Source organism: Elephas maximus, chromosome 2 (genome assembly GCF_024166365.1).
Source record: "Elephas maximus indicus isolate mEleMax1 chromosome 2, mEleMax1 primary haplotype, whole genome shotgun sequence".
In the NCBI taxonomy this organism is placed as follows: Eukaryota; Metazoa; Chordata; class Mammalia; order Proboscidea; family Elephantidae; genus Elephas; species Elephas maximus.
Window position 1 is genome coordinate 225,305,702 of NC_064820.1, and position 18,364 is coordinate 225,324,065.

General features: G+C 47.2%; 1 protein-coding gene across 1 annotated transcript in view; it reads right to left on the reverse strand.

The window, feature by feature from the left end:
• Nucleotides 1-11,063: 11,063 nt before the first annotated feature.
• Nucleotides 11,064-18,364, reverse strand: part of RIPK4 (receptor interacting serine/threonine kinase 4) — a 33,965-nt gene continuing 26,664 nt past the window's right edge. Inside the window, exons 7-8 of the mRNA XM_049874916.1 lie at nt 16,886-17,150; nt 11,064-13,797 (exon numbers count right to left, since the gene is read on the reverse strand). Coding sequence (XP_049730873.1) covers nt 12,614-13,797; nt 16,886-17,150 — 1,449 coding nt within the window. The 3' untranslated portion in view covers nt 11,064-12,613. The remainder of the gene's footprint in view (nt 13,798-16,885; nt 17,151-18,364) is intronic.

An 18,364-nucleotide genomic window follows, 5' to 3' on the forward strand; every position in this document is an offset into this window, starting at 1 on the left:
CATGCAAGCGTCCACTGACAGATGTGTGGCGGCTGTACATGAGGTGCATGGGCTGGGGATCGAACCCGGGTCTCCTGCATGGGAGGGGAGAACTCTACTACTGAACCACCACAGCCACCATTAGTGAGACTAGAAGGTTAATATGAACAACCAACCATTTGCCTGTTCTAGTTCAGGTTCTGTTTTCTTGTCTGTGTTGGTGTCAGTTGGACACCTTGCTTCTATTGAGAAGCCTTGGGTTTTTGTTTAATGTAGCAAATATATATATAACCAAAACATTTGCCATTTCAGCATTTTTTCCATGTACAACTCAGTGACATTATGTTTATCACATTGAACCACCATCACCATTATCCGTTTCCAATTCTTCCCAACACCCTTTTTAAAAGTTGATAAAACTTTGGGTCTGGAGAACATCATCTATTGTTCTCCAGGTGTCAGGTTGTGACCAAGGGCTCAGTCAGGAGGAGCAAAGCCAGGCCTGGGACCCAGGTCCCCTGCCCATAATTGCTGTGGTCTTTTCACTGCAGAGGTCAGCTGTCATGATAATTTAGGTCCACGTGGAAGGAAGTGGAGAGTGTGCATATTCACCTTAATAGACTGGGCAATACCCACCATGCCAGGCTGTCCTGAGCCTCTGCAGAGGCTAGGTACCCATCACCTTCCATTGCACACGGGGCAACAGGAAAGGGCAAGGCTTGCCCACACACCAGGAGGCAGCTAGAGGAAACCAGGTGAGGGCCTCAGAGAGGTCAGACACAAGCCTGTCACGGTCATTGGCAAGAGGCAAAGGGCTCTGCTTCCTCAGGAAGCTAATCCAGCAGCTGGGTGGAGGGAGGAGAGTTGGAGGAAAAAGCTCATTAAGGAATCTCCACCCAGTTACTCAGCACCCAAGTAAACATGGATTATTCCCACTCGGGGTGAAAGGAATGGACAGGAAAGCTCCTTGGTAATGCTTCCTTCCCCCAAACACCACCATGAGCCTTTGAGGGTTTGTTTCCATGAAAACAGAAACCCATTATGGGTTGATGGTGAAGTCCACTGATCAGTTCTAAATCAACCGAACAGTCCTTTGGTGTCAGTCGGGGTTCCACATCACTGGGCTATCACTTCCATGTGTCTTCCTGTTCTCTACAGAGAAAGCCCTGAGCTAGCCCAGTCCCTGGCACTTGCAGGTTCTAAAGAAATGGTTGTTGTAGGAATAGTTGCTGAAGGTGGAGGCAGCCGCCCTAAATAGAGATTGTGATTCCTGTAATTCTGGGATCCCTCAGAGAGAGCTTCTCCTGCCACTACCCCTGCCTTGAGCTCTTGTTCCCTGAGTCCCACTGGATGCCCCCTCCCCGCCTCAGCAAACAAACAAGTTTAGGCAGCATTTAATTTCATCATTTTTAAGTCAAATCAGTGAAAGTATACAGTTTAAAAAGTGAAAAACTCGTGATAGACACCAACAGTCCTTCCACTTCTCCACCCCCAAATTCCGGTTCTCCAACAGCAGAGGCAATCAGTTTCATACCGTGCAGCTATTTTTTCTAAAATTTAACCTTCGTGTAATTCAGCTGCTATTTTCTTGCCCTTTCTGTTTAAGATTGTATGTCTTAATTTCCTCTTGTGGAAGATGAAGATTTAGGTCTTTCACATCAGCCTCATCCATACCCAGGCAGTATAGTTATGTCATTATAGTGAAATCAAAATTCCGTATTTATACATCATTATGACTAGGTCAATTATATCAGCCGCATGCTTGCTAGTTTGGCTGGGTATTGAATTATAGCTTCAAGGAGGCTTTCTTCTTTGGCAATTTTGTGGATTAAATATGGGAACTTTCCCACTACATGGCTAGAAACATTGGATAAATTATGAGGGATCCTTTAAAATGACCAGAAGAACATACAAGAAATAAAAGGGATGAAATCACTAAGGGTCAATAGAAAAGAGGGAAATAAAGGTGAGAGTGGTGAATACAAGCTGGCCCTTCGGCTGACGTGGGAATTGCACCAGTCTTAGTATCCAAAGAGCTTGAATTGAATGATCACTCAGGGGCAGAAGACAAGGCTGAGGACCCACATGAGATCCTTGAAGGGCCACCCCTATGGGAAAATATCTACCTACCAAAAAAAGAAAAAGCATACCTATCTTAGCCTGTGCCCCAAGTAGGGGAAAAAAAAAATTACCCTCGAGAATTTCTAATGATGGTGTCCAGGTTTGGGATTCAAATTTATACAATTTGCATGGCCTGGGACCCACAGAACAATGAAATTAACGTTAAAATGATCCGAGGCTGGCAACACAACTGGGATTCTTGGAAACACAAAACCTCTCAGTAAAAACATACCCTCAACCCAGGCACAAAAGATTCCCACAGATACAGCCTTACTGAAGATGAGCTTACAATAAAAAAATATAAAACAAACAAGAAAGTAATTTACCAGCAGCAGATCCAATAAACAGAGGAATTAGATCTCTAAGAACTTTAGGTAATAAGATTATTAGACAGTGGCTTTAACAATGTGTTTTAAATGATTATATATAAAACAAGGAACTGAACACAAGATACTAACCCCCCCCCCCAAAAAAAGGCAGATTTGGAAAGAATGAAAGAGAATTTTAGAAATGAAAAATATTGTGGGTAAAATAAAAATATCAATGGCCAGGTTAACTGCAGATTTGACACAGCAAAGTCAGCTCAGCTGGTCAACTGGAAGGTACAGTTCCTAGGCCCAGTGGTTAAGAACTTGGCTGCTAACCAAAAGGTCAGCAGTTCGAATCCACCAGCTGCTTGTTGGAAACCCTATGGGGCAGTTCTACTCTGTCCTATGGGGTCACTATGAGTCAGAATTGACTTGAAGGCAACAGCTTTAGTTTTTCTGTTTTTTGATAGAACAACAACAAAAAAAAACCAGGGACATAAAAATATGAAAGGGAAGTTAAGAAATTTGAAGGAGAAAATTAGTAGAACTCTACTTTGAAAATCACTTTTCCAAAGAATATTAAAGACATTGTTCTCTTGTCTTCTAGCTCCTGTTTTTGTTGTTAAGTCTGATGCCATCTGATTCCTGATTCAGAAACTCCCAGTCTCCCTGGAAGCATTTAAGATCACCTCTCCAGCCCCACCCTGATGCCATGCTCTGCTTTGAAGACCCTCCTCTCAGACATCACTCTACACACATAGTGAGCCCTCTCTCTCTCTCTGAAGACACGTATCCTTTAGCTTAGGAATCTTTTCTTCTGTTCTCTCTTTCTGGAACTCCCATTATTGGGATGTTGGAGTGCCTGGATCAATTCTCTAATTTTCTTTATTTTCCCTCTCCCATGTTCCACCTCTTTGACCATTTGTTTCCCTTCCTCTGTGAATTTCTCATCTTTAATCCCTAAACCTTCTTTCCTTCTTTTGAGAGTCTTATTTCTCTCATCATATAAATATTTTTTCAATTTCTGTTTTCTAAATGTTGATGCACACATAGAAGCAGATACACAATCACTCCTGTTCTGGTTCTCATGGATTTAGAGTCTTCTGTTTTCTCTCTGAAATAATTGTAGATTTAAAATTTTTTCTTCTTGATCCATACTCTGTGTTTCCTCTGATTTTTAAAATCTGGCTTGTTGGGTTGGTTGGGGGAGGTTGTGTCTTTGTCTTTGGTATTAGGGACATTCTCTGTGTCTAGTGGGGTTTTCTGTTCATTCTCCAGACATAAGTTACTAACAGATGTTTGGGAATTCTGTGTGCATGGGTGGGGTTTATCAAGGAGGGAGCGTCACAGTGGGATGATCAGAGGTGAGGGACCTCTAAATGTCAATCTGTAGATCTTTTCCTACTTGGGGATATAACCTTGGCTTCCAGCATCGTGGGTACTGAGAGGAGGGGGGCCTGAAGGAGTAGGGAGTGGTACAGGTCTCACCTTTCAGCAGATAGAGTTTTGCTAATCTCCTCTCATTGAATTTCTTTCCCCAATCCCACTCCAGATATGGGCTGTCTTTCTTGGGTCCAGGCATACCTGATTCAAACTGCCCGGAGGATGCTTGTCCACCCTTCTGATGGGGTGGTAGCAGGGAGGTAGAAAACTGGCTTTGTGTAGAGTGGGGAGAAGCCTGGGTGTCAACAACTCCTGATAAAGGCTTTCAAGAGGTCTTCTTCTCTGTCCTACTCCTTCCTCAATCGACAGTGAGTCTGGCACCTTCACCCCAAAGTTTATTGGTTGACCTTCAGGATATATTCAATATCTAATGGCTTCCTACCACCCCCTGTACCACTCTAGCCCAGGCCACCAACAACTCTTGTCTGACAACAGCCACAACCCAGCTGACCTCATGCTCTTACTCTTGCCCTTTCTCCAGAGAGCAACCAAACTAATCTGAAAAAAATAAAAGACACTATGATCATGTCACTTACCTATGTGAAATGCCCAGATGCTTCCCACTGTGCTTAGAATAAACTCTAGTGCAACCATGTCTGGGTAAATGAAAAAGAAATTGAAATTGTCAGCTATTGCATTCTACTTGGATCAAAAATCAATGTCCATGGAAGCAACAGTCAAGAAATCAAATGATGTAATGCATTGGGTAAATCTGCTGCAAAAAGCCTCTTCGAAGTTTTACAAAGCAATTACTTTGATGACTAAGATGCACGTGATCCAAGCCATGGTCTTTTAAATCACCTCATATGCATGCGAAAGCTAGAAAATGAAAAGGGAAGGCAGAAGAATTGATGCATTTGAATTATGGTGTTGGCGAAAAGTACTGAATTTACTGTGGACTGCCAGAAGAATGAACAAACCTTTCTTAGAGGAAATACAACCAGAATCCTCCTTAGAAATGAGGATGGCCAGACCAGCTCTCTTACTTTGGACACATCATCAGGAAGGACCAATCCCTAGAAAAGAACATCATGGTTGGTAGAGGGTTGGTGAAGGTGAGGGAGGCCCTCAGTGCCCTCACCTTCTGAAACTGATTTGTTCTAGCCTCCCGTGGTATATTCAATATTCCTTGCCAACACCACAGTTTGAATGGATCAATTCTTTTTCAGTCTTCCTTTTTCATTGTCCAGCTTTTGCATGCATCTGAGGTGAACGAAAAGACCTTGACTTGGGTCAGGCACATCTTAGTAATCAAAGTGACATCTTTGCTTTTTAAAACCTTAGAGAGGTCTTTTGCAGCAGAGTTGCCCAGTAGCTACTGCTCCTATAGATATTGATCCAAGTAGGATGATATTGATGACAACATGTATCATGTTGCTTGGGGAGCTGGCCTTAATGGCTTAAAGGAGTCCCTGGGTGATACAAACAGTTAACTCGCTTGGCTGCTAACCAAAATGTTAGAGGTTCGAGTCCTCACAAAGATACGTTGGAAGAAAATCCTGGTGATCTACTTTAGAAAAATCAGCCATTGAAAATCCTGTGGAACACAGTTCTATTCTGACACCCGCAGAGTCGCCATGAGTTGGAGTTGAGTCAATGGCAACTGTTTTTTTTTTGGTGGTTTAAATTAAAAGATAAAGACACAGCTTCCTTCTCTTGGCTGCTCAGCCCAAGTCAACTGGGTCTAGGCTAGCTTCTTAACCCACAGCCACCCAGAAAAGATGCAAAGAAAAAGAAGAAGCCTGGCCAAGAGGTCCCATGGATACAGATCAAGGAGAAGGCGGCCACCATTCCCACAAGTCTGTCTCCCAGACAGATGGCACCTTCTGCCCAACCCCTCCTGACATCCTCACCAGGTGCCACCTCACCTCAGTCTCGTTTTTCCAGTAGCACCGCTGGGTTTGGGCAAAGTGTCGCAAGGAGGAAAGAAAACGCTGGAGAGGAGGGAACACCCGCAGGGAGACCTCATTCTTTTTTGTTTGCCACAGAGGGACCGAGGCTCGACAAAGCCACCAGGCTCAGTTCCAAGTGGCAGCAAGTGAGCCCAAAGTGTGTCACGTAACAGATGCAAGCCCCCCGCCCCCGCCCAGGTCCCCTCCGGGGTCCCTCTCTGGCGCAAGCACTGTCAACACTCCGGGGAGCGTCTTCCAGAAGAGCTACACCCAACTCTAAATTTATACTTTTAATGATAAGCAGAATATATATCCTGCTCTACAACACGCTTTTCTGGCTCCTCTTGTTTCTTTCTCTTCCTTAATCCAGCACTTCTTAAATTTAAGCTCACTTCTTTTAGTGTGAGCATTTTTAACCTCAGTGATAACACTTTCCATCAGCCACAAAAACAACTTACTCTTTGTTGAACCCCTACATTGTGGCCCACAGCACTTACCTGGGTGGTTCTGGAATGTTCTTTCATGCTCACTGCCAGAAGAGGCGGTCATCTTGAGCAAGGGGAAGGTGAGTTCAAATCATTTCCCATTATTTGGTGGTTTTGTTCTCTTCAGCTAAGGGGTTGCTGTGCCTTGGCCTCTTCCCGGACTCCTGACCTGGGTGGTGATCTTGGCCGTGGTCTGGCCTCTGTTCCTCCCCTCCAGGTGGAGCTCAGGGGCTAGTGTGGCCTTTCCTTCTCACCTGGTCTGTGACACAGTTTGGAGACCTCACTAGAGGCTGGAGTTGAGGGTTCTTCCCCATCTTCTGATGAGTCCAGCATGGCAGCTGACAGATTCGCCCTCTGGCCCCCTCCAATGACTTCAAATCCACTGGCAGAGTCTCCCCAGCTGGGCTGACAGCTGCCCCTCCAACATACAGCCACCAAGTGGAGCTCTGTGAACCGCAATTTCTGGGTCAGGAGTCCTCTGCTGGATTTTGTTCAGAAAATGCACATCGAAGCACATTCCATATACAACTCCTGGTTGTTCCCAGTCCCACTAAGCTGCTCTGTGGACTCTTCTCACAGGGCCCCAGTTTGAGAACCCTGTGTCCCCCCTTCCCTGTGTGAGGGACATCTGTGGCTGTGACTACCCAGTCTCTAGCCCACCTTTCCCAATAAGAGTATCCCTGATTTTCGTCTAGGAAATGACTACCCTCACCTTTCAGAGGCGGAGTCTACCAACCTGATCCAGGCAGGCCTGGTCAGTCCCAGGGACCCTTGTTAGCTGCATTTCAGTTGGCCCCCAACTCATGGCAGCCCCACGCACAGTGGATCAACTTGCTGCCTGGTCTTGCCCGCCCCCCCCCACCTGTTGTGAATTGGACCGTTGTGCTCCACAGGGTTTTCATTGGCTAATTTTCCAAAGTGGAAGGCTTGGAGCTCCAGCTGCATGAGAATACAGAGCTGTGCCTTGTGAAGTGGAGTCCTGAATGCCTGACAATTAATTATAAGAAATAAAGGAGGGAAGAAGGAGGGAGGAAGAGAAGGAGGGAAGAAGGAAGAAGGGAAAGAGGGACGGAGGGAGGGAGGGGAAGAAAGGGAGAGACGGAAGAAGGAAGGGTGGGAGAAAGGAAGGAAAAGAAGGAAAGAAAAAGGGAGGGGGGCAGGGGGCGGAGGAAGAAAACTTGTCCAGAGTTAAGTTTTCCAGAACTTGACCACCTAGCAGAAGCTTAGGGCCAGAGATTCTCTCTTCCCTGAATGTCAACTTCTGCAAAACACCGGCTCCCTCTGGGCTGCTATGTAAACAGGAGGCGTTAATAACCCTGCCTGCCCCACCCATTCTTTTGAAAGACGTAGCTAATGCTTGGCACTGTGAAATGCCTCCTGGCCAACAAAGGCCCCAGAATGTGAGATCAGGGTCAATTATCTGGAGGAAGATGATGCATTCTTTGATAATCAGTTCTGGGGAGTGGACCATCAAGTGGTAAACCAGTTGTTTGCTAATCCAGCCCACAGGTATTCAGGTACACACGCTGTCCCGCGTTCAGACGGGGAGCAAGAGACCAATGGCTGCTGCTTGCTGCCCAAAGGACTTCAGAAGGACCCTGCACCAGGGCCCAACACTTCCTCAGATTTATTTGTAGGACACAGAGTGGTGACACTGTGGGGGCAGGAGGGCACACCAATCAGGGCTGAGGTGTGCAATCTCTCTGCTCACCAAGAGCTCGGGTTCAGGTGCACTGAGGATGAGATCACTACAGGCAGTCCATGGGTTGTGAACAAGATCTGTTCCTAAGTCTGTCTTTAAGCAGAATCTTCTGTAGGTAAGTCAGAACAAGTTCCTACGGTGCTTATTTAGCGTCAGTTAGTCAAATGTTTGTCTTAGTATATAGTATACATTTTACCTTTCTGTGCATACAAAACACTTAAACACTTTCAGACCATGCAGTGTTTTCAAGAGCGTCATAAAATAGTGCGTGCGTTTGTTATTATAAGCCATTGTATTTAACTGAGGTTTTTAATATAATAGGCTTTATGGCAGTCCATTTTTTTTTATGGCAGTCCATTCTCAAGTAAGAGTTGTTTGTTAAGTCAGACCTTTCTAACCCGTGGACTGCCTGTATTCAGTCAAGCCCAATGGAGTACATCTGGCAACGGATCAGGCTAAGGAAGACGTACATCAGAAGTGTGGGTGGTGTGAATAATGGCGGGATGGAGTCAGAAGCTGGGGTTCAGGCCCTTTGCTAGCCCTTTTTTTTTTTTTTGCTGGACAGTCCCCAACCTAGATTTCCAGGTCAGTAACAAGGGAGTGGAGTCCCTGGGTGGTACAAACAGTTAATGTGCTCAGCTGCTAACCGAAAGGTTGGAGGTTCAAGTCCATCCAAAGGCCCCTCAGAAGAAGGGTCTGGTGATCTGCTTCTGAGAAAAACAGCCACTGAAGACCCTATTGAGCTCAGTTCTACTCTGGCATGCATAGGTCGCCATGAGTTAGAACTGACTCAATGGCAATGGGTTTGGTTTTTGGTTTGGGTGGTGCAAACGGTTGAAGTGCTCTGCTGCCAACCCAAAGATCCGAGTCCGCCCAGAAGCACCTCAGAAGAAAGGCCTTGTGATCTACTTCTCAAAGATTAGTCATTGAAAACCCTATGATACACAAGAAGTCGCCATGAATCAGGGTCGACTGGTGGAACAAGGGAGTGTTTGCTGCCACCGTATCTGACCTGGTGGAGCTCCTTCCCAGGTTGCTGTAAGCACTGCAGTTGAGAGTTGTCTGCAGCTCAATGTTCAGGGGAGGCTCGTGGGAGAACCACTTCTCTTCCAGAACCTACAACTTTCCACATCCAGAGCTGCTGAAGAAAGGCTGGCTTGGCCTCATCTCACCCGTGGCTGGTGCCCTGGAGGGCCTGAAGGGTGGTGTCCTAAGGGCCCCGCAGCAACCACAAAGCACCTGATTCCCTTTCGATTCCTCCCAGAAAGAAAAGGGCAGTTTCTTCCTAAAGTGTAATTGTCAGACTAGAAGATAATTCTGAATGAAAAAGCATGGGATAGGGATCTAAGAGGAAAGGGAAAAGGCCCAAATCTTCTAGGAACCCATCACTATTTCAAGGCAGGAAGAGAAATAATGAAGGTACCTGTTATGGATTGAACTGTGTCCCCCTAAAATGTGTGTTGAAGTCCTAACCCCTGTACCTGTGTAAATATGACACTGGTTGAAATAGGTTTTTTTTTTTTTTAATGTTGATGAGATTATACCAGAGTAGGGTGGGTCCAAAGCCTAATCACTTCTGAGTGGTGTCATAAAAAGGGCAGAATAGACATAGACACACATGCAGGGGGAGTGGGGAGCAGACGCCATTTGAGGACCTGTCTACAAGTGAAGGATGCCAAGGATTGCCAGCAGTCATCAAAAGCGAGGAGAGAGGCCCACAGAAGGAATCAATAAGCCCAAGACCCTGATTTGGACTTCTAGCCTCCAGAACTGTGAGAAATTAATTTGTTCCTTAAAGCTACCCACTTGTGGTATTTGTGTTACACCAGCACTAGGAAACTAAGACTACCTAAATGGAAAAAATAAAAAAGCTAAGCCAAATGGCAGTCTTAATAAGAGTTTACAAACCTCGATTTTGCAGGGCCAGGGAACGTGGCCGTGTGTGGTCGGGCCAAGAGTAACCTGGAGGGGCCAAGGCTGAGAAGGGAGGGAGCCAACATGACAGGCAGATGCTTTCATACACAGAGACTGAGCAAATATGCACAGATGTTTAGGATGATAGGAGCCAAGTTTCTCACTGTCAGAGGAAGGAGGTTCAAACACGGAAAGGCTGAAATAAACCATGGGTGTTAGGTCATAATTGAAAGCATTAGTGTGAAATCATAATTTTCACTAAGATACAGAAAAACAGATGCATATGTGTGTATTTGCATGTATGTTATATACACATTTCCTAGATCTGATCACTGAGAAGGGCTAGAAGTCATGGCACCCCAGTAACAGTAAGTACACCCAGCAACCTGTCCTTGGTTTCTAAACCCCATTCTCCACTGAAAGAAACCAGGTCTCCTTAGAGAAATGGCTGCTTCCAAGGCTGAGGAAAAGTAGATGAGTCTGTGACATCTCATTGTGCCAGAAAGTAAACACTTAAAGAGGATGTGGGAGCATCACAAAAGACACAGGAGACACAGTGAAGGAGCACAAACTGGCCACTCAGGGACAAATTGAGTATCAAAATGATAACAGATGTTAACCTGCTGATTAAATAGGAACCTGTGAGAGTCTGTACTGGTATACATTTTTTAAAAATCAGCAAAAATTTTTATAGGATTTGTGAATTAGACCATAATTGTATCAATGCTAATTTCCTGATTTTGGTGTGCATACTGGATATTCTTGTTTCTAGGAGATACAAGCTAAAGTATTTGGGAGTAATGGGGCACATTGCCTGCAACCTATTCTTGAAAGGAAGGAAGGGAGGAAGGCTGGATGGAAAGATGGGTGGATAAATGGCTGGATGACATAGTTCAGAAAGGAAAGAGAATGACCAGGCAAATAGGATAAAATGTCAACAAATGGAGAATCTGGAATTATTATTTCAGAAATAATCTGAACTTATTTCAAAATTATAAAGCTAACACATGAAAATAAGACCTGTAAATACCTACAAAGAAATAACAACTTTGGTGTAGAGAGATTCTCCTACCAAGACTGTATTATCTCCCAGGGGATCACACATCTGGAAGGGCCCATGACCACCTCAAACTTCTGGTCTTCAAAACTCAGACTATTTGAGCTCATTTGAAGGGAAAAGCAGTCTCGTTGACGTCAGAGAAGTAGATAAGTACTTTGTTTTATTGCCATCAAACCTTTGTCTTCTTCACGATTCGTATAATAGTTTCTCTATATACTAGTTGCATCACACAATAAAGCACAATGAGGCATATTAAAACATAGCCAGTTCTAAACAGTCTGGATATTTCCTGTCATAGAAAAGAAGTATCCTGCCCGTAGATCCACATTAACATACACGGTACATTAATATCAATCTCTGTATCATACACTAGGCCACAGGATGTGGTTTGCATACAGGGTTTAGTTCTGCAACAAACTCATTCTAACAGCATCAGAAGGCACCACATGGGACAAACATGAGAGACTAGATAATTGGACCTCTTATATCCAAGAATGAGGCTGAGTCCTGGAGCCACCTCAGGGTGTACACCCCAAGCTGCCCAGGGTCCGACAGCTGAAGCCATTTGTAATACAGGTCAGAAAACCCCCGTGGCCCCAAAAGAGTATCCCTTGGGACAATCAATCACCTTACCAAAAATGAAAGCTGGAAAGAAACTGAACAAGTGAGGTGGTTCGTCTGACCAGGTAATCCTATTTTTAGTCCAAAACTGAGGTCATAATCAAATTTTTAAATGATTTTTTTTTATGAGCTTACCGTATTTTTACACTAATAAAAACACACACCTTCTACACTTGTTTGCCCACCACTCCCTCCCTCCATGAGGTATTTTCATAAGCACGCTAAACAAATGTAGAAGGCAGGCATTATCTGCATAAAAATACAGTACATATTTGGCTCCAGAGCTCAAAAAATGTTTTGCGCAACAAGAAGTGAACGTCAGCAAGGAGTCTTTTTAGTATAAGTACCTGGTCACCAACAGGACTACTTTGAAGGACAAATAAATCTGCATATAAACGAGTCAGTGAGATCATCGTTTTTTAAAAAAATAACCAACCTTATTCTCATACTTGTTCTTTACAGACAAGACTATTCAATGTTACGAACCTTTACAAGTTTAAAGCAAGAATTGACATCATGTTCATCTATCATTTTATAAAACAAGAATTCCGCTAAAAATTTCTGATAACAGGCTTCTTTGCCTGCCACTGTATATGAAGATAAAAGACACAGTCCCTCTACATCTCTTCTCCCCAATAGTGGTGTGCCCTGAGTAACCAGAGGTGGTGCCTCTCGGCAACAGAGCACACTCAATCTTGCCCATGACTCTGTCACCAAGGACCCAACATCAGGGGCCCCTTAGGAACAGGAGCACAACGAAATGATTCCGACCCATCATCCCTTCCAACACCAGGCCTGCTGACCAGCAGATGGGTCAACAGTCAAGCGCAATCCAACCAACTTCATTTGGAGGGTAGCATGCCCAAACAGATGCCTGGCATGTTATGGAGACACTGTGTGGCCACCTCCCTCTTGACTGCACCCAGTGCTCTCTCGCCCCGTGAGTGTGTCCCCACTTGTCCAGTGTTTCAGCTAGTCCCTGACAAAGCACACGCAGCCCACCAGTGCGGCACTGCTCTGTCCCTGCAGCGGAACACAACCATGGGACAAGAGTCCCACACAGATGCCTGGACTCTGTGAGGAGCAGGCTAGGTCTTACTTCTTCGGAGGAGTGTGGACACAGGGCTGTGGCCAGGTGACCCGCCCAGCTGCTGGCCACCCTGGAACTTGAGGCTCTGTAGGTTGATGTGGGCGCCGTGCTTGAGGAGCACCTCCACCGTCTTTGCGTGCCTGCCCTGTGCGGCCAGGTGCAGTGCACTGAGCCCCTGGTCATCAGACACGTCAATGTTGTCAGTACTGACCAGCTCCTCCACCACCTCTGAGTGTCCATTGGCAGCAGCCAGGTGGAGGGCCGTCTGGCCCAGTGGCGCAGGGGCCAACACATCAGCCTTTTCCTCCACCAGCAGCTTCACGGTAGCAAGGTGTCCATTTCGGGCGGCCAGGTGCAGGGCAGTGTAGCCCTCAGCAGTCAGCGCCTCCTTCTCGGCACCACGGTGCAGGAGCAACCGCGAGGTGCTTGTGTGGCCTGTCTCTGCGGCCACGTGCAGGGGTGTCTGCAAGAGCTGGTTGCAGATGTTGACATCGGAGCGTAGGTCGATGAGGATGCGGGCCACACGGTAGTGTCCCCGCTGGGCAGCCAGGTGCAGAGGTGTCCTCCCGTCCAGCGTCTGGGCGTTCACGCTCACACCTGGCTGCTTGGCCAGCAGCTTCACAATGGGCAGGTGGCCCTGCCAGGCAGCATAGTGCAGTGGGACCCAGGCATCCTTGCCTTGTAGGCCAGCGTCCACACCGCGACGCAGGAGAATACGTACGATGCTTTCCTGGCCGTGCTGGCAAGCCACGTGCACAGGCGTGCGGCCCTCGCAGTCCGCCTCGTCGACAGAGGCATTCTTCTCCAGCAACAGCCGCGTGCTGGCCTCATCCCCATTCTGAGCAGCGAAGTGCAGGGCTGTCCACTGGTCCTCGTCTTTGGCGTTGACACTGATCTTGCGGGCTAGCAGCAGCTCCACAACACCACGTACCCTCCGCTCAACAGCCAGGTGCAGGGGTGTGGAGCCCTTCCGGTTGGTCAGGTTGGGGTTGGCGTTGTTGAGTAGAAGCCACTTGACGCACTCCTCCTGGCCAGCCTCCACAGCCAGATGCAGGAGGCTGGCACTGCCCTCCAGGACCAGGTCCACGTCCTGGGGCTGCAGGATCTTCATCAGCCGGCTGGTGTCCCCACATAAGATGGCATCCACCAGCTTCTTCTTCTGAATGTCTGTAGTGCCGAGATCTGCAAGCAGGTGAGAGGCACAGGGTCAACGGAGGCGAAGGCCAGAGGCACCTCCAGCCTCACCCTGGAGCCTTTCTGGTGTTCTCATGGGGCCAGGGTCCCCAAGGGATGCTGAGCAGGGACATCTGAGGACGCATGGCCTCCAGGTGGCTTTCTACTTTATTTTAGCCTTAGATCTTATAATACTTTTATGCGTCAACTTGGCTAGGCTACAGCACCCAGTTACACAATCAAACATTGGCATAGCTGCAGAGGTATTCTGTAGATGTGGTGGACATCTATGATCAGCTGACTCTGAGTAAAGATTACCCTGGATAATGTGGGTGGGCCTGATACAGTCAGTGCAAGGGCTGAAGAACAAAAACCGAGGTTTCCCAGAGAAGGAGAAATTCTGCCTCAAGACTGTAACAGAAATCCTACCGGAGTTTCCCGCCTGCTGCCTGACCACCAGATTTCGGACTTCCCCAACCAGGCCTGGAGCCCTGGTGGCATAGTGGTTAAGAGCTTGGTTGCTAACCACAAGGTCAACAGTTCAAATCCACCAGCCACTCCTTGGAAACTCTAGGGGGCAGTTCTACTCTGTCCCCTATAGGGTCAGCATGAGTTGGTTTGGTAACCAGGCCCCACGATCATTTAAACCAATTACTTGCAGTAAATCTCTCTCTATATATGATATGTGCGTACATATATAGATGGATGGATGAATGGATAGGTAGGGGGATGGATGGACAGATGGGTGGGTGGGTGGATAGATGGATGGATGATAGGTAGGTATGTAGGTAGATGGATGGGTGGATGGATAGATGGATGGGCTGGTGGATAGACAACAGGTAGGTAGGTAGGTAGATAGGTAGGTAGATCTACTGGCTCTGTCTCTCTGGAGAGCCCTGATTAACACAGATCTGCTCCAGGTTCCTAGCGTGGAGACTTTGGGCAGTTCAGTTAATGCATTTAAAAAATAAAAGCATGATTAGATAAAGGATATAAAACTCAGAGCTCCCAGGTGGTGCTCAGAAATTATAGTTAAATTCCTTCATAAAAAAAAAAAAGACAAGGCAGGGGCTGAAAAGATGAGGCCAGAGCCCTGAGAGCTTCAGCAGTGCTCACCGCACCACCCTGCAGAGCTCGCCGGCTGCAAAGCTGGTGCCTGCAGCTGGGCAGGGACAACCTAGCTCTCAGCCCAACCTCAAAATGCCACCCCCTGCCGTGGTGACCCATAAAGCACGTTTCCTAGAAAAATCTAAAGGACTGGGAGGAACGTTAGTTAGCCCAGAACAGGAAAAGTTCTATTTAATGTACAAATCCTATTACGTTGTCTGAAATTCTGAGTTGTGCAAAATAAAACTCTCCTTCCTCACATTCAACATTCTCAAAGGGACCTAAGAGAAGGGTGGGGTGTGGGCGGTCTTAAAAAAATGGAAACAAATCAGTCTGGATTTGGTGTTACTACACTCTCATTCTGAGTTGAGTCAATGACACTGTCTTAGCATGAAGACAAGATGTCAGCTGAGAGCTTTAGATCCAAAAAGAATTTTCTAGAATATATTTCGCCAATGGGAACGGTGATACTCCTTTCCAGTTTCTGAGTTAGCCCTGACTTTCGTCCTGACTTTTACTGTCCAGTGTCTGCCTCTAGTCATCAAACCAGTACCCCCACCTCTGTGTCTTTGCTGAGGCGTTTCCTTAACCAAAATTTACTCTTTTACCACCGACATTCCACTCTAAAGTTCCTAGCAGGCCCATTAAAAAAACCAAAACCAAACCACTGCTATCGAGTCGATTCCAACTCATAGAGGCCCTGTAGCACAGAGCAGAACTGCCCCCTTGAGTTTCCAAGGAGCACCTGGTGGATTCCAACTGCCAACCTTTCGGTTAACAGCCGTATCTCTTAACCACTACACCACCAGGGTTTCCAGCAGGCCCATAAGATCCAGTAAAATTCTCCCCTCTAAGAGGTCTCCCTGACCCACCAGGACAAACAAACGTCCCCTCTTCCTGGTGTCCAGGCTATACAAGACCCTCCAGGCCCTCATCTCTCTGTGCACCATGGCCAGAGTGTCTGTATTTTCCTCATAGAACTGCAGCCCCTTGAGGGACGGGCCAGGACCACAACTTACCCCCAGAGTGGGCAGAGAGGGAGCTACGACATGCACCAACCCCCACTGCTGGGGCAGGGGCTGTTGTTGTTAGCTGCTATCGAGTTGGCCCCCGACTCATGATGACCCCATACACAATGGGATTGACCTGTTACAACCCATAGGGTTTTCACTGGCTGATTCCTCAAAAGTAAAACGCCAGGTCTTTCTTCCTAGCCTTTGTCTGGAAGCTCCACTGAAACCTGTTCAGCATCATAGCAACACACATGAGACGTGGTGGCTGCACATGAGGTGCGTTGGCCGGGACTCAAACCCAAGCCTCTCACACTGAAGAAGAGAATCGTGCCACTAAACCGCCACCGCCCCTATGTGGATGGGCCAGGCAAAAAGCACTCCCTAAAAAGAAAACCCACAAAAATTAACATAAAAAGATAAGCTAACCTCTAGGGGCTCCTACCATAGCTGGTAGTTTATAAATGTCCAGGGTATTTTAAACTCCAAGGCCAACTAACCTATCGTAATGCATGGTAAGTGAGTGAGTGGGTAGCCCAGAGATAAGGAAGTGTGGGGGTGCTTACAGAGCACTGCTAAGGAGGAGTATACGGTGGCATCTACCAGGGAGAAATATCCCTGGGTGGGGGTGGGTGGTCTCCATTCATTCATAGGCTCACACACAGACCTCAGGTTCCTCAATCTGGGCGCCTGAGGTCAGCCCCAGTGCCTGATTTGGCACAGGTGAGCTCCTATTGTACAGCCAGTGACTCGGTCTGTTCCTCTTACTCCCTAAATGCCACTCGAGAGCTCAGCGGATTTGGGCTCAATGAACTGACAATGCACTGACGCCCACCATCCCTCAGAGAAGGGCAGGGAGTTACGGTCAAGAACTTGGACGCCTGATCCTTTTAGTTGTCGCTGACTCCCATGCCCCATGAACCTCCCAGCCCATGGGTAAGCTCATTAGTTCTCAGGACACAAAGGTGTTCCCCACTCACCGCCCGTTGAAGGCTCACGCTCGAAAGACAAGGACAGCGACCCTCTGGACGAGAAGGCAGAATCGACTGAAGAGACCCCCGAGAGCCTCTTGCCGCTGCTCGTTGAGGGGAGTTTGGATTCTGAGGAGCTGCGGCTGAGCTCTTCTGGGCCCTCGATGGTCTGAGAAATCCCAGAGTCTAGCTGTGACAGCAACTCTGAAAGGCTGCAGTCGTTATCAAACGGTGGGGCTGAGGCGCGCTTGAGGGGCGTGGACACGGGCACTACCTGTACGGAGTGGAGAGAGGGAAAGGCATGAAGACCCACCATCTCTTGCTCGGCCCACCCGGGACACAAATGTGGAAAAGCAAGAGGAACTACAGGCAGAAGGGTGACTGTTAGGGACTAATATGTGTCCCCCCACCCCCAGAATTGCAAATGGTTAAGCGCTCAACTACTTAGCCAAAAGGTTGGAGGTTCGAACCCACCCAGAGGCACCCTGAGAGACAGGCCTGGCAGTTCTACTCCACATATATAGGGTCTCAGGGAGTTGGAATCCGCTCTGTGGCAACTGACAACAGTAATACTTGTGGATGTAATCCCGTTGGGAATAGGGCTTCTTTGTTTTGTTAATGAGGCCACACCATATCAGTGCAGGCTGTGTTTTAAGCCAATCACTTTTGAGATATAAAATGAACAGATTAGGCACAGAAGCAAAGAAGCCCTGGTGGCATAACAAATGCAGCTCGGTTCCTCAGGTAAAAGACCTGGTGATCTGCTGCCATAAAGATTAGGAAAACCCTATGGGACAATTCACATGGGGTTGACAGGAGCAGGAATCTACTAGCGACAACAAGGCACAGGAGCAAAGAAGGACAGATGCGGGAAGATGGTTGCCACGGCACATCAAGATTGCCAAGGAACCAAGGAACAGAAGCTGAAGAGACAAGGACCTTGCCCAAGAGCCAACAGACAAAGAAAGCCTTCCCCCTAGGCCAGCACCCTGAATTCATACTTCTAGCCTCCTAAACTGAGAAAATAAATTTCTGTCCATTAAACCCACCCACTTGTGGTATTTCTGTTACAGCAACACTAGGCATCTAAGACAGTGGGCCAGAAGAAGAAAAGAACGCCATCAGCTGCCAGTAAGCGAGGCAGAGAATTCAATCATTTGTAACCATACACACAGCACTGGGGAGTCCAACACTCAGAGCTGCAAAGACATTAGGCTGGGTCTACCCAGCAGGAGGAAATTGTAAGACAAAAGCAACTTGATAAAAATTGAAAATCCCCATTATTCTGCTCGGATTCCAAAAGCTGAGTGGCATTACATGCAGCGCTATCCAGACAAAAGGCAAAAGTGGAACAAGCTCAGAGAGCGGGGGAAATGGGAGTGGCCGCACCTTGTCCATCTAGAAGAGAGCAGTGTCAGTGAGAAATACAAGGAAGGTGATCTGCAGCCCTTCCTTGTCATTGTTACGAAAACCAAAAAACTAAGCCCA